At 40.4% G+C, this 13,512-nt stretch overlaps 1 protein-coding gene across 1 annotated transcript in view; it reads left to right on the plus strand.

Moving 5' to 3' along the window:
* Window positions 1-11,321, plus strand: part of LOC137625850 (deoxynucleoside kinase-like) — a 44,956-nt gene extending 33,635 nt beyond the window's left edge. The window contains exons 4-6 of the mRNA XM_068356752.1: window positions 1,073-1,191; window positions 2,362-2,551; window positions 5,138-11,321. Coding sequence (XP_068212853.1) covers window positions 1,073-1,191; window positions 2,362-2,551; window positions 5,138-5,279 — 451 coding nt within the window. The 3' untranslated portion in view covers window positions 5,280-11,321. The remainder of the gene's footprint in view (window positions 1-1,072; window positions 1,192-2,361; window positions 2,552-5,137) is intronic.
* The last annotated feature ends 2,191 nt before the right edge of the window (window positions 11,322-13,512 follow it).

The following is a 13,512-nucleotide window of genomic DNA, read 5'->3' on the forward strand; positions in this document are numbered from 1 at the left end:
GCTCCTTAATGGACAAGTAGCAGAGGGTTGAGGGCATTGTTACCTGGTTTTAGTCTGCATGAATGAAAAGATATGCCTGGCCCTTATTCTTTTCTTCATTCTCCCCTCTCTTGGGGAAAGCAGCATCCTGGGTTCTCTGCACAGCTGACCTCAAACCACTGCAGGTAAACCATGTTTCCTTGTGTTCCTAGTACTAAGATAATGCTCTCCCGTCCCCATACCCTTACGAGGTGGTATTGAGAACGTCCTATCCTAGAATTCCATCTAAAGGACTTCAGGTCAACTTCCTAGGACGAGTCACACTTCATTCCTTCACACACAAGCTTACGTAGGCCGCGGTCCTTGCAGAGCTAGGCACTTGCGAGGTGCGGGGACTCCTTACCTTTGAGTACTAACACACTCAGATACTGAGTCCCCGGACAAAAAGCCAAAAGCTAGTAATGGCTGGGACTTACACCCTACCTAAGGATTGAGTCACCCATATTAAATAGCGTGGTTTGTATTTCAGTTACGGAACAAATGACAAATTCGTAGATAATTTGTATTTTTCCTAACTATACAAACCTTAGCTATTTAATCAAACTTGCCCGCCAGCCCTGTCCCCCGGGAAGTCCTACCTCTAAGCAAAGTGAGCTAATCACAGGTGTGTGAGGGGGGGAGGGGTAGCACCCTTGCTAACTAGGGGGGGGGGGTAGTAAACCCTCGTTAAAATTCTAATGACTCGTCATTTCAGCTACGCCGAAAGTAATACCCATATTAAATAGCTAAGGTTTGTGTAGTTAGGAAAAATACAAATTATCTACGAATGTCATTTTTTTCAACGTATTTCAGAAAATGAACCTTTCCTCAAAACCCTACATGATCTACTTGAAAAATAGGTCAGTTTGTATGTATAGGAAAGCATCCACAATTGTAAACACTGGTATTTCCTTATAAGATGGAAGAATGCTCTGCTGGACTAGCATATCAGGAGATTAAATCATTTGTAATCAAGTTGCTTACATTTTGTTGGAAAAAGATGAACCATTCAAATGTAAAATGTATCTTCAACATTTTTTATTTTGTGTCTTAGGTATTGTTTTGTGGAGAATCTCTACCGTAGTAAGATGGTGTCGGCACCAGAATATGCTGTATACTGTGAATGGTACAAGATGATCACCAAGAACTTAGATGTTGGCCTTGATCTCATAGGTAATTCTTTTTATATATATATATATATATATATATATATATATATATATATATATATATATATATATATATATATATATATATATATATATATATATATATATATATATATATATATATATATATATATATATATATGCTATTATTTCCATAAGTATTCTCTCTCTCTCTCTCTCTCTCTCTCTCTCTCTCTCTCTCTCTCTCTCTCTCTCTCTCTCTCTCTCTCTCTCTCTCTCTCTCTCTCTCTTATATTGCTGTATTTTTGTATAATAATGATAACTGATGTTTAGTCACAAGGTACAGTATAGACATGAATATGCTGGTTTAACCACTTGTAAATTTTAATGGGTCTAGAGAGCTTATTTCTTCTTACACTATATAACCTTATGCTCTTTAGTATTATTTAAACGTCAGCTGAAACCAGCCATTAAAGCTTTTGCAAGGTGTAAAGAGTTTCAGGTTTGTATAGTTCAGAAAAGTACTAATTATTCCAAATTTGTCATACTCCTTTAGGCTGCCTTTCTAGTGTAGGATAAAAGTATCTAGTCTTGGTGATATTTGGTAACAGTTATGGCTTGTGTACAGGAAATGACCCAAGTCACATTAAGGTTTTATCAAATGTAGCCCCTTCCATCACATTTGTGTTGTTTATCCTAGCACAGGAAGTGTACATATCAGTATCAGATTTCACTTATTTAGAGCATTGTTATTTGGAGAAAGAATATACAAAATATTTACATAGTCTGGAATATCACTTATACTGTGCTGTAATAGAATTTTTATAGCACCTCTGTGCCCCCACCCCCACACAAACATTGCTCTTTTTAGTTAATAATTAACTACCTTTGATCTGACCAAAGTTAATATTCTATTTTCCTAAGCTTTACATGCTTATAATAGTTGATCAAAATACATTGATAGAAAATTTGTAGTGATTCAGTTGATTTATGAAAAGAATTTGTAATAATGTTGACAAGTTATAATTTTTTAGAAGTATCTTTTAACTTTTTTCTTCTTCTTTTATCAAATTCTACTTGTCTTCCTGTCACAGACTCCGTTGCTTGGCATTATTTTCTGTTTAATAAATATGTGTTTATCCACTTTTAAAAATTTTTATGCTTATTTACAATTCAGTCTTGTTCGGTATTATAGATTTTATCCCTATTTCAGTCTACCTCCGAACAGAGCCGTCTAATCTCCATGAAAGAATAAAGAAACGGTCACGAAGTGAAGAGAAAACAATCCCTTTGCAGTACTTGGAAGATCTTCATAATTTACATGAGGAGTGGCTCATGGAGAAAAAACATGGTCTCACCACACCGGTGTTGGTATTGGATGCAAATGATAATCTATGTAACATGTAAGTTTGAATGTGATCCTTTTTAATTATTTTATTGGTTTAAAAGATATACAGTATAACACTTTCTTGTTGGGATTGATTGTTATTATTATTATTATTATTATTATTATTATTACTTGCAAAGCTACAACCCTAGTTGAAAATGCAGGATGCCATAAGCTCAGGGGCTCCAACAGGGAAAATAGCCCAGTGAGGAAAGGCAAAAGGGAAAATTAAATATTTTAAGAAGAGGAACAACATTGAAATAAATATCTCATATATAAACTAAAAACTTTTACAAAACAAGAAGAAGAGAAATAAAGATAGTGTGCTTGAGTATACCCTCAAGCAAGAGAATTCTAACCCAAGACAGTGGTAGACCATGATACAGAGGCTATAGCATTACCCAAGACTAGAGAATAGTGGTTTTATTTTGGAGTTTCCTTCTAGAAGAGCTAAAGAGTCTTCTACCCTTACCAAGAAGAAAGTGGCCACTGAACAACTACTGTGCAGTAGTTAACCGCTTGAGTGAAGAAGAATTGTTTGGTAATGGTGATGTCAGGTGTATGAAGACAGCAGAGAATATTTAAAAAAATAGGCCATACTAACCGTAACTAGAGAGAATGATCCAATGTGGTACTGTCTGGCCAGTCAAAAGACCCCAGACTCTCTAGCGGTAGTATCTCAACGGGTGGCTGGTGCACTGGCCAACCTACTACCTACTTACTGTAAAGGGTTACTGCATCCAAATTTACATATATTTGCCAGCTATGGCTGTCATTTTTATATGGATGATCTGCCCCTGGATAACTTACGGTATTGCCTGTGTCAATCTCGGTATAGGTATTATAGGTATTCAATATTGTTTGGTTGTTTATGTCATTAGTAGCTAGTGTTAACTCTTTATGTAGTGAGTTTACACTATATTGTAAATATGATGGATTGCAATTAAAAAAAAAAAAGAATCGTGAAAGTTATCCACAAATCATGGAACTGAAAGAGCAACGCAATAGTTCATGCACCCATAATTGAACATACATGTATGTTCTAGAAAATGTTATGTGAATTATCACTAATCCTTTATAAAGCTGTTTTGAAAGTTGTCACTTTAGTCTTGCTGATTTATAACTATACGGTTAATTGGAAATCCTTCTTAAATCTCAGTAACATATCCCTGGATACAGTACTACCTTGGAAATAGTAGGTATCTTTGCATATGTTTGTTTAGGAAACTGTGGGTGATGTTCAAAATAATTCTGATTATATAAGTGACTTGGAGAGTTCACACATCAGCGGATAATGGAGACAATGTTACAGAAAAAGAAACCCCCTTTTTTGAGGGGGATGAAATCAGAAACAGCTTGTTTGGCAAACCTCAACAACCATCTTTTCTTAGAGAAATATTACGATTAACACAAAATTGAGATAACTGGAATGTACGTTTGGTAGTGATATGCCCAATAAGTTGCTCATTTTTAATTGGATCAATTTGATGGGATGAATTAATTTTGGCTATATATATCCCAGCACTGGGACCTGTAAGGTCATTCAATACTGAAGTGCAACTGGGGGAAAACCAATCAATTACACTAGTAAATCTTGGAAAAGGTTCAACAGCAAGTTGAGTTGAGAGGAAGTGGTAATGTAAGTGACTAGCAGTATACAAAGCAAGTGTAGCTAGGTAACTAGTAACCCTGATGGTACTATCCATGTAAACACATGCTTTCAAATCATTAAGCTCCCAAACAAATGCATAATACAGACACTTACTGATGTCCTTTGACACTGGCTCAGAGTTCACATATTTTGAATCATTTTTGATACATTAAGGTTACAGCTATAAAGGGTCACCGAGGATAAGTGCTCTCTTACCTCGTTTACACCTAGACAAATACTTCTATGCCGCTATAGTCTAAAACTCCTTACTATAAAGGCCATCTTGTTGCTATTGACTATCTTTATTATCCATTTGGTGATAATTCAAGAGCTGTTTAGCTCAAAATTTATTAATTGTCTTGTTTAAGGAGCTTGAAATTTATGTACTAATCCTTTATGTTCTAGGACAGTTCTTTTCACTTTGCTTGCATCTTTCCCACTTCCAATTCAGACCAACACTTACCAGTAATTAACATATTTTATTTTGTCCATTTGTCAAGTATTGAAAAAAAAATTGTGAAAGGAATTTTTTTTTCAGAATCTTTAATATTTTCAGTTTGTCCAGATATTGAATTATTAGGTAGTTGAAATAAAGATTTAAGGATTTCAACTCTGGTCATTTTAAACTATTAGATAATGGTAAACTTTTATTTGTCCCTGATGGATGACATTTGTTGGGATATCAGGCAATTCTTTGATCATTGTTTTAGTTACGTAGTTCTGTCTTCTACCAGTAGTGGATTTTTCTTTCTTTATAGGGAAAGCTTGAAAATTGAGGATGAATTTTTAGTTACTATATTCTCTTAATAATTTTGACCTCAGGAGGATGGAAGAAATAAATATAGTATTAAAGAGCAGTTGTTTGCAATTTGAAATAATACTTTAAAAATACATGAGCTTGGCTGTACTGATAAAGTTGTTTCCACTTTGTATAAATTTTTTCTTCTTCAGGTACAAGAAATTTGAGGAACACACATCTGATATTCTGTGTCGAAAATTAAAGAAGCCCCAAAATGAAGAGGAAAATTTCACCCACACTGGAGAGGAAAGTGTACCTTCGAGTTCACAGATTGTGGCTACAGCAACAAATTGATCATCTTTACATTTCATATGAATATCTGCATTTACTAATTGGGGATATGCAGTAACTATAGTATTATTTTACTCATTTATATTTTGGATTCAGGGTACCCAAAGTTATGAGGTAGTCAAGAGTATTATACAGCATAAAGAGTTATCCAAATATTATTGTAAAATTTTAGTGATGATTACTTTTCTAAGTATTTATATAATCATTATCAAAAAGGATGATAATCAAAGCATTGATTATAGCATGGATTTTTTCAAGGGAAATAGTTTTCCCCATTTTTATTTGGGATTTTATTATAAATCATTTCAACATGCAGTATTATTTTTCTTTTTAATCTCGGTATGAAATTTGTTAATAACCAATCTTTTTACTTATAATCTTGCTATGTAGAGTATTCATTTATCGGGAGATTGAGTTATGTAGAAAGTGAAGAACAGTTATTCATATATAGTAGATACAAAGAGGTCAAGTTAATGATTTTTTTTAATGATATTAGCTCACTGACTTCTTTTCACTTGCTACCTAAACATAGAGAAATTGTTCCTACACCAATATAAACCCATTCTTAAATAGAAGTATGATTTTGGCAAAGCTGGAACGTCTGTTATCCTTTTAATGGGGTAATTTTAGTTGCTGTTGGTTAAAGGGTAAGCCCCACCCACCTGATTGTTGTCAATACTCCCACTTTTGATTCAATTGCAAGCTGTACATATGTACTTTTGGCTGCCTCATTTAGCTGTTAACGTGTTGCTTTTTCTGTAGGAAAAAAAGAATAAAATGGGTAGGCAGATACTTGTTCTAGGGTTATATTAACAGAAGAAAAGGATATGCAGTAGTGTTTTGGATGAACTTTAAATGTGAGACAGTTTTCTCTAAACCTGCTGTTATTCATTTCATCCTTGTTCATGTTGGCAACCATGTTTGTTGCTGTAAACCTAAATAATTTGGCATTCCATAGACATCGCTGGTGTTCTGTCAGTAAAATTAGGTTTTGCTGTTGCCGAGCATTTAGGGGGTGGGGCGGTGCCTTCCTACTCTTGCTGTGCCTTCTCTACTTTCCTAGAGGCGCTAAGAGGCATAACACCTGGTAGTGTTGTCTGTTGCCTTGTAGTCCCCCTCACTGGCCTGTTCCTCCTTGGGAGCCTCTTCTTTGGTTTGCACGGCCCTTTAAAAGGTGAGCTTCGTTTGTTCCTTCCTCATCATTGTTAGATTTTTCAGTCACTTCTACTTTAATAGATCAAATAGAAATATTGAAGAAGACCAACTGATAGAAGTCGTATATATATTGACACCAACCGATTTCTCCTAACATGCGCATGGGAGAACATTTAGATACTGAGAGGTAATTTATCTTGGGAGCTGACTCAGTATGTTGTCCAGGTGCTCACTCTACTGATACCTCTGCTTGGTCACATACCTAACTGAGCATCCACACTGTCGGCTGTGATGGAGGCCAGTGCCCCTCTTCCCCCATTCCTGGATGTTCTCTCTATGAAAGAGATAGTGGCCATGTGCAATATAAACTATCTTGCACTGGTAAGGAGTACTTGCATGCTCTACCTGTACTCTGTCTCATAGCAAATGGAGTTCTCTCGGTAGAACCTGCAGACGCTACTACTTCTGTATCAAAGAAGACTGATCAGCGTGAGTCCTGTGTGACCCCCACAGATCTCTTCCCACATATGTGAAAGAGGGATGATGCATACTAAGAACATAGCCATTCATGGGAAGGTGCATCGGTACACAGTGTGTGTGCGCATTGCTTCCAGTGTATGAGTCCGAGCACACACATTGTCAGTCAGGATAAAAGGCATCTTCCTATTCTTGGACATTCAAGGAACACCTCAGGATCCCCTTAATAAGACTTCAGCCCCAAAGAGAGAGATGTTCACTCGTTAAAGGGGAACTTACAATTGTTCTCATTCTTACAAGTGGTGAGAACTTCCCTCATAAGAATGAGCATGAAGACCATCCAAGCTCCCCTCATAATAAATCTCTTCATCATCTATCATTGTGAGAACAGTTTCCTCATTCCACAATTGGATTTCTCACAATCAGACATATCACACTGATTCGTTCCTTGTTCGTGGCTTTCGAGTCTCCTAGGAACCAGATTACCTGTTCTTTCCCAGCACTTCCAGTCCACAAAGCGAGATCTTTCTATGCACCGTGTCTGTTCTACTTCAAGAGATCAATCCATGCGTCGAGACCAGTCTACAACAGGATCTACACATTCAGCAAAATCTTCCAGCCTATTCACTCGATTGTACTGTTAGTTTTCTTCTTGAGAGCTCTCTCAGCACTTGTGCAAGCACAGAGATGGCACATTGTGTTTATGCCACCACCAAGGGACCTCTCTCGATGACAAGGACAGACGCAGTGTGTCTGTGTGACTCTCCCACCTGCTCCTCGGGCTAAAGAATATAATGCTTTGTCAGCCTCTAAAGGCACGATAGCAAGGGCAATTTGGTCTCCTAATGGAAGTCCCATTTTCCATCTGTTATCCCTTTATCCTCTTCTTAGTATCACCCAAGAACTATGCTCAGATCAGTTCAAGAGTACTCTTAAGAAGATTCTAAGGGGATACACATCTTGGCCAAGACTGCGGTAGCGGTGTAGGTATGGGATGAGAGACGAGAAGCATCTCGGCCAAGACCGCGGCAGTGGTGTAGGTCTGGGAAGAGAGACGAGAAGCATCTCGGCCAAGACCGCGGTAGCGATGCAGGTCTGGGATGAGAGACGAGAAGCATCTCAGTAAAGACCACGGTGGCGGTGCAGGTTTGAGATGAGAGACGAGAAGCATCTCTGCCATGACCGCGGTAGCGGTGCAGGCATGGGATGAGAGACGAGAAGCATCTTGGCCAAGACCGCTGTAGCGTTGCAGGTCTGGGATGAGAGACGAAAAGCATCTTGCCCAAGATAGTAGTAAAGGTGCAGGTTTGGGATGAGAAACGAGAAGCATCTCAGCCGATTCCATGGTGGGCGGGGAGGTCTGGGATGAGAGACCAGAAACATCTGGGCCAAGACCGCGGTAGCGATGCAGGTCTGGGATGAGACACGAGAAGCATCTCGGCCAAGACCGCGCTAGCGGTTCAGGTCTGAGATAAGAGACAGGAATCATCTCGGCCAAGATCGCAGCAGCGGTGCAGGTCTGGGGTGAGAGACGAGTAGCATCCTGGCCAAGACCGTCGTAGCGGTAGCTGTGCAGTACTGGGATGTCTCAGAGACAAGAAGCATGTCGGCCAAGACCGCAGTACCGGTGCAGGTCTGTGATGAGAGACAAGAAGCATCTTGGCAAAGACTGCAGTTGCAGTACAGGGCTGGAATGAGAGACAAGAAGCATCTTGGCCAAGCCTGCAGTAACAGTGGAGGACAGGTATGAGAGACAAGATACATCTCGGCCAAGGCTGCGGTAGCGGTGCAGGTCTGTGATGAGACAAGACTACGGTCACAGTGCAGGACTGGGATGAGAGACAAGAAGCATCTTGGCCAAGACCGCAGTGGCAGTGCAAATCTGGGATTAGAGGCAAGAAGCATCTCGGCCAAGACCGCTATGGCGGTGCAGGTCTGAGATGAGAGACAAGAAGCATCTCGACCAGGTATGGTGTAGTGGTGCAGATCTGGGATGAGAGGCAAGAAGCATCTCGGCCAAGACCACAGTAGCAATGCAGGGTTGGTATAAGAGACAAGAAGCATCTCTGCCGAGACCGCAGTGTTGGTGTAGATCTAGGATGAGAGACAAGAAACGTCTCTGCCAAGACCGCGTTAGCAGTGCAGGTCTGGGATGAGAGACAAGAAGCATCTCGGCTAAGACCACTGTAGCGGTGCAGGTCTGGGATGAGAGACTAGAAGCATCTCGGCCAAGGGACCTGTAGCCGTACAGGTCTGGGATGAGATAGAAAGCATCTCAGTCAAGTGAGCGGTAGCGATGCAGGTCTGGGATGAGAAACGATCAGCATCTCGCCTAAGACCGCGGTTGTGATGCAGGTCTGGGAAGAGAGACAAGAAGCATCTCGACCAAGACAGCAGTTGTGATGCAGGTCTGAGATTGAGAGAAAAGAAGCATCTAGCCGAAGACTGCGATAGTGGTGCAGGTCTAGGAAGAGACAAGAAGCATCTCAGCCAAGACAGCCTGGTAGCAGTGCAGGTCTGGGATGAGAAACGAGAAGCATCTCCGCCAGGACCGCGGTAGCAGTGCAGTTCTGCGGTGAGAGACGAGAAGCCTCTCGCCTAAGACCGTGGTAACAATGCAGGTCTGGGAAGAGAGATAAGAAGCATCTCGGCCAAGACAGCGTAGTAGCAGTGGAGGTCTGGGATGAGACACAAGAAGCATCATGGCCAAAACCGCGGTAGCAATGCAGGTCTGAGAAGAGAGATAAGAAGCATCTCGGCCAAGACAGCGTGGTAGCAGTGCAGGTCTGGGATGAGAAACAAGAAGCATCGCTGCCAAGATAGCATGGCAGCAGTGCAGGTCTGGGATGAAACACAAGAAGCAGCTCGGCCAAGACCGCGGTAGCAATGCAGGTCTGGGAAGAGAGATAAGAAGCATCTCGGCCAAGACCGCATTAGTGATGCACATCTGGGATGAGAGATAAGAAGTCTCTTGGCCAAGACCACGGCAGCGGTGCAGGTCTAGGACGAGAGACAAGAAGCACTTCAGCCAACACCACGGTAGCGGTGCAGGTCTGGGCTGAGTGACAAGAAGCATCTCGGCCAAGACCGCAGTAGCAGTGCAGGTCTGGGGTGAAAGACAAGAAGTATCTTGGCCAAGACCACGTTAGCGATGCAGGTCTGGAATGTGAGACAAGAAGCATCTCTTCCGAGACCGTGCAATAGCGGTGCAGGTCTGGAATGAAAGACAAGAAATCTTGGCCAAGACCGCGGTAGAAGTGCAGGTCTGGGGTGAAAGACAAGAAGTATCTTGGCCAAGACCGTGGTAGTGATGCAGGTCTGGAATGTGAGACAAGAAGTATCTCTTCCAATACCGTGCAGTAGCGGTGCAGGTCTGGAATGAAAGACAAGCAATCTCGGCAAGACTGGGGTAACAGTGCAGGTCTGGAATGAGAGAGAAGAAGCATGCCAAGACAGCGGTAGCGATACAGGTCTTGGATGAGAGACAAGAAGCATTTTGGCCAAGACCGCGGTAGCGGTGCAGGTCTGGAATGAGAGATAAGAATAACTGGTGTTTCATTTCCCTACCTTGAGGTGCAGCAGTCATACCATTATTTGCTGGAGCAGATGACAGATGCAGTGGAGCCTTAGGAGCAAGTATACTGTATTTTATTTAAAGAAAAGTTTCATTAAGAAGAATCTTCTCCTTCATTCTAGATGAAGGGAAGAATGGATAGAATTTTTGCAACTCATTTTTCATAAATAATCTTGCATTCAAACAACATATCCTCTTCCATGTCCGTCTTATCAGTCACTGGGTAGGGACCTAGCCACCAGTGATATTTTAGTATCCAGGTTGAAAGGATGTTGGCAGGATTCATCACTCCTGCTCCTTTACAGGACCAAGTGCCTTGACAAATCCTTGGAAAGTGGACCAGTCAATTTAGAATCTAGGGAGTTCCTCCCTCCAAAGGATAAGGCTCCTATTAAATGGGCGATGATTTTTATTTGTGTAGGAACAGATCACACAAAAAGACAATGGTTTGTATTCTTGTAGAAACAAAACACAAATGTCTAAAGTCATTTGTATTTCTCTTAACTAGAAAACCTGAACACTTCCCGCCTCAACCAGGACTCAGTTCTCAGTCCTAAGTGGGGGGATTGCTGATTGTTTGGTGGACAGTCAGTCAGTAGCTCCAACCACCTCATTTTAAGTTAAACAGCTGTTGTAAGTTTGCCATAATCATACTCCTATTAAAGGACTGGTTTGTGTAGTTAAGGAAAATAACAGTAATAGGAAGAATACAAATTACTGTACCATAATTTTTTTTATATTTAGTTTTTCTTTGATCTCAGAGTATTGTATTTTTACAAGGATTTTATGTATATGAGAATTTATATCAGATTTTTTATTAAATGTTTGCTAATACTGAAGGAGTTTTTTTTATCCAGTAATCATAGTTTTAAGTAATTTATGTGAAATTGGAAGTATGTTTAGGAATAGAAGGATGGATGTATTGGCCTTGTGTGAGACGAAGATAAAAGGAAAGGGTGAAGTGATGTTTGGTGAAATGTCTGGTAGAGTGTCTGGGATTGAAAGGGGAAGAGCGAGAGAGGGTGTGGCTTTATTGCTGAGTGAATGGATGACAGGTAAAGTAGTGGAATGGAAGGAGATATCATCTAGGTTAATGTGGGTAAGGGTTAGGTTGGATAGGGAATGTTGGGCGTTTGTCAGTGCGTATGGGCCAGGTAGTGAGAAAAGTGAAGAAGAGCGGAATGAGTTCTGGAATGAATTAACTAGGTGTGTAGAAGGACTGGGTAGAAGGAATTATGTAGTTGTCATGGGTGACTTAAATGCTAGAGTGGGCGCTGGAGAGATAGGTGTCATTGGGAAGTACAGTATGGCGTACCAGGTGAAAATGAGAGACTGGTAGATATGTGTTGAGCAAGATATGGTGATAAGTAATAGCTTTTTCAAAAAGAAAGATAAAAATAAGTATACATGGGTAAGAGTGGCAAATGGAAAAGTAGTAGAAAGGACATTAATGGATTATGTGTTGATAACTAAAAGAATGTTTGGAAGATTGAAAGACTTGCACGTGTTTAGGGGTATGGCTAACGGTATGTCTGATCATTTTTTGGTGGAAGGAAAATTAGTTGTTGCAAAAGAGTGGGGGAATAGAGTAGGTGGATGTAAAAGGGAGCTAGTGAGGGTTGAAGAGCCAATAAAACCAGGGGTAAAAAGTAAATATCAGGAAAGGTTGAAAATGCCACATGAAGTGAAAGTAAGAGAAATTGGCAATTTAGAGGAGGAGTGGAAGTCAGTACAAGAAAATTTTGTTGGGATTGCAAGTGATGTGTGTGGCAAGAAGGTTGTTGGAGGCAGCATGAGGAAGGGCAGTGAATGGTGGAATGAAGGAGTGAAGGTAAAAGTGGAAGAGAAAAAAAAAAGAGGGTTTTTGAAGAATGGCTGCAGAGTAATAGTATAGAGAAGTATGAAAAATATAAAGAGAAAAATGTGGAAGTAAAGCGCAAGGTACGCGAGGCAAAGAGGGCAGCTGACCTGAGGTGGGGTCAGGGATTGGGTCATTCCTATGAAGAGAATGAGTAGTAGTTTTGAAAAGAAGTGAAGAGAGTAAGGAAGGCTGGCTCAAGAATTGAAGAGACAGTGAAAGATGGAAATGGAAGGTTGTTAAAAGGAGAGGAGGCAAGGAAAAGATGGGCGGAATATTTTGAAAGTTTACTGAATGTTGAGGATAATAAGGAGGCAGATATAATTGCTGTTGCAGGTGTTGAGGTGCCAGTGATGGGAGATGAGAATGAGAGAGAGATTACAATAGATGAAGTGAGGAGAGCACTAGATGAAACGAGAGTAGGAAAAGCACCTGGTATGGATGATGTGAGAGCTGAGATGATGAAGGAAGGGGGTGTGACTGTATTTGAATGGTTGGTGAGATTGTTTAATATGTGTTTTGTGTTATCAATGGTACCAGTAGATTGGGTTGGTGCATGTATTGTACCGCTATATAAGGGTAAGGGAGATGTGCATGAGTGTTGTAATTCAAGGGGTATTAGTTTGTTGAGTGTGGTTGGAAAATTGTATGGTAGAGTACTGATTAATAGAATTTAGGAAAAAAACAGAATGTACTCTTAGTACAGGGTGGTTTTAGAAGAGGTAAGGGATGAATGAATCAGATCTTTACAGTTAAGCAGATATGTGAGAAATATTTAGCAAAAGGTAAGGAGGTGTATGTTTCGTTTATAGATCTAGAGAAAGCGTATGATAGAGTTGATAGGGAAGCGATGTGGAATGTGATTAGGTTATATGGAGTTGGTGGAAGGTTGTTGCAAGCAGTGAAAAGTTTCTACAAAGGTAGTAAAGCATGTGTTAGAATAGGAAATGAAGTGAGTGATTGGTTTCCGGTGAGAGTGGGGCTGAGACAGGGATGTGTGATGTCGCCGTGGTTGTTTAACTTGTATCAATGCTCGAGTGCTTGGACGAGGATTAAAACGGGTAGACGAGAATGACCATGAATGGGAGGTAAATTTGTGGATGATACTGTACGGTTGCAGACACAGAAGAGAAGCTTGGCCGATTAGTGACAGAATTTGGAAGAGTGTGTGA

Source organism: Palaemon carinicauda, chromosome 33, assembly GCF_036898095.1.
Source record: "Palaemon carinicauda isolate YSFRI2023 chromosome 33, ASM3689809v2, whole genome shotgun sequence".
Taxonomy (NCBI): Eukaryota; Metazoa; Arthropoda; class Malacostraca; order Decapoda; family Palaemonidae; genus Palaemon; species Palaemon carinicauda.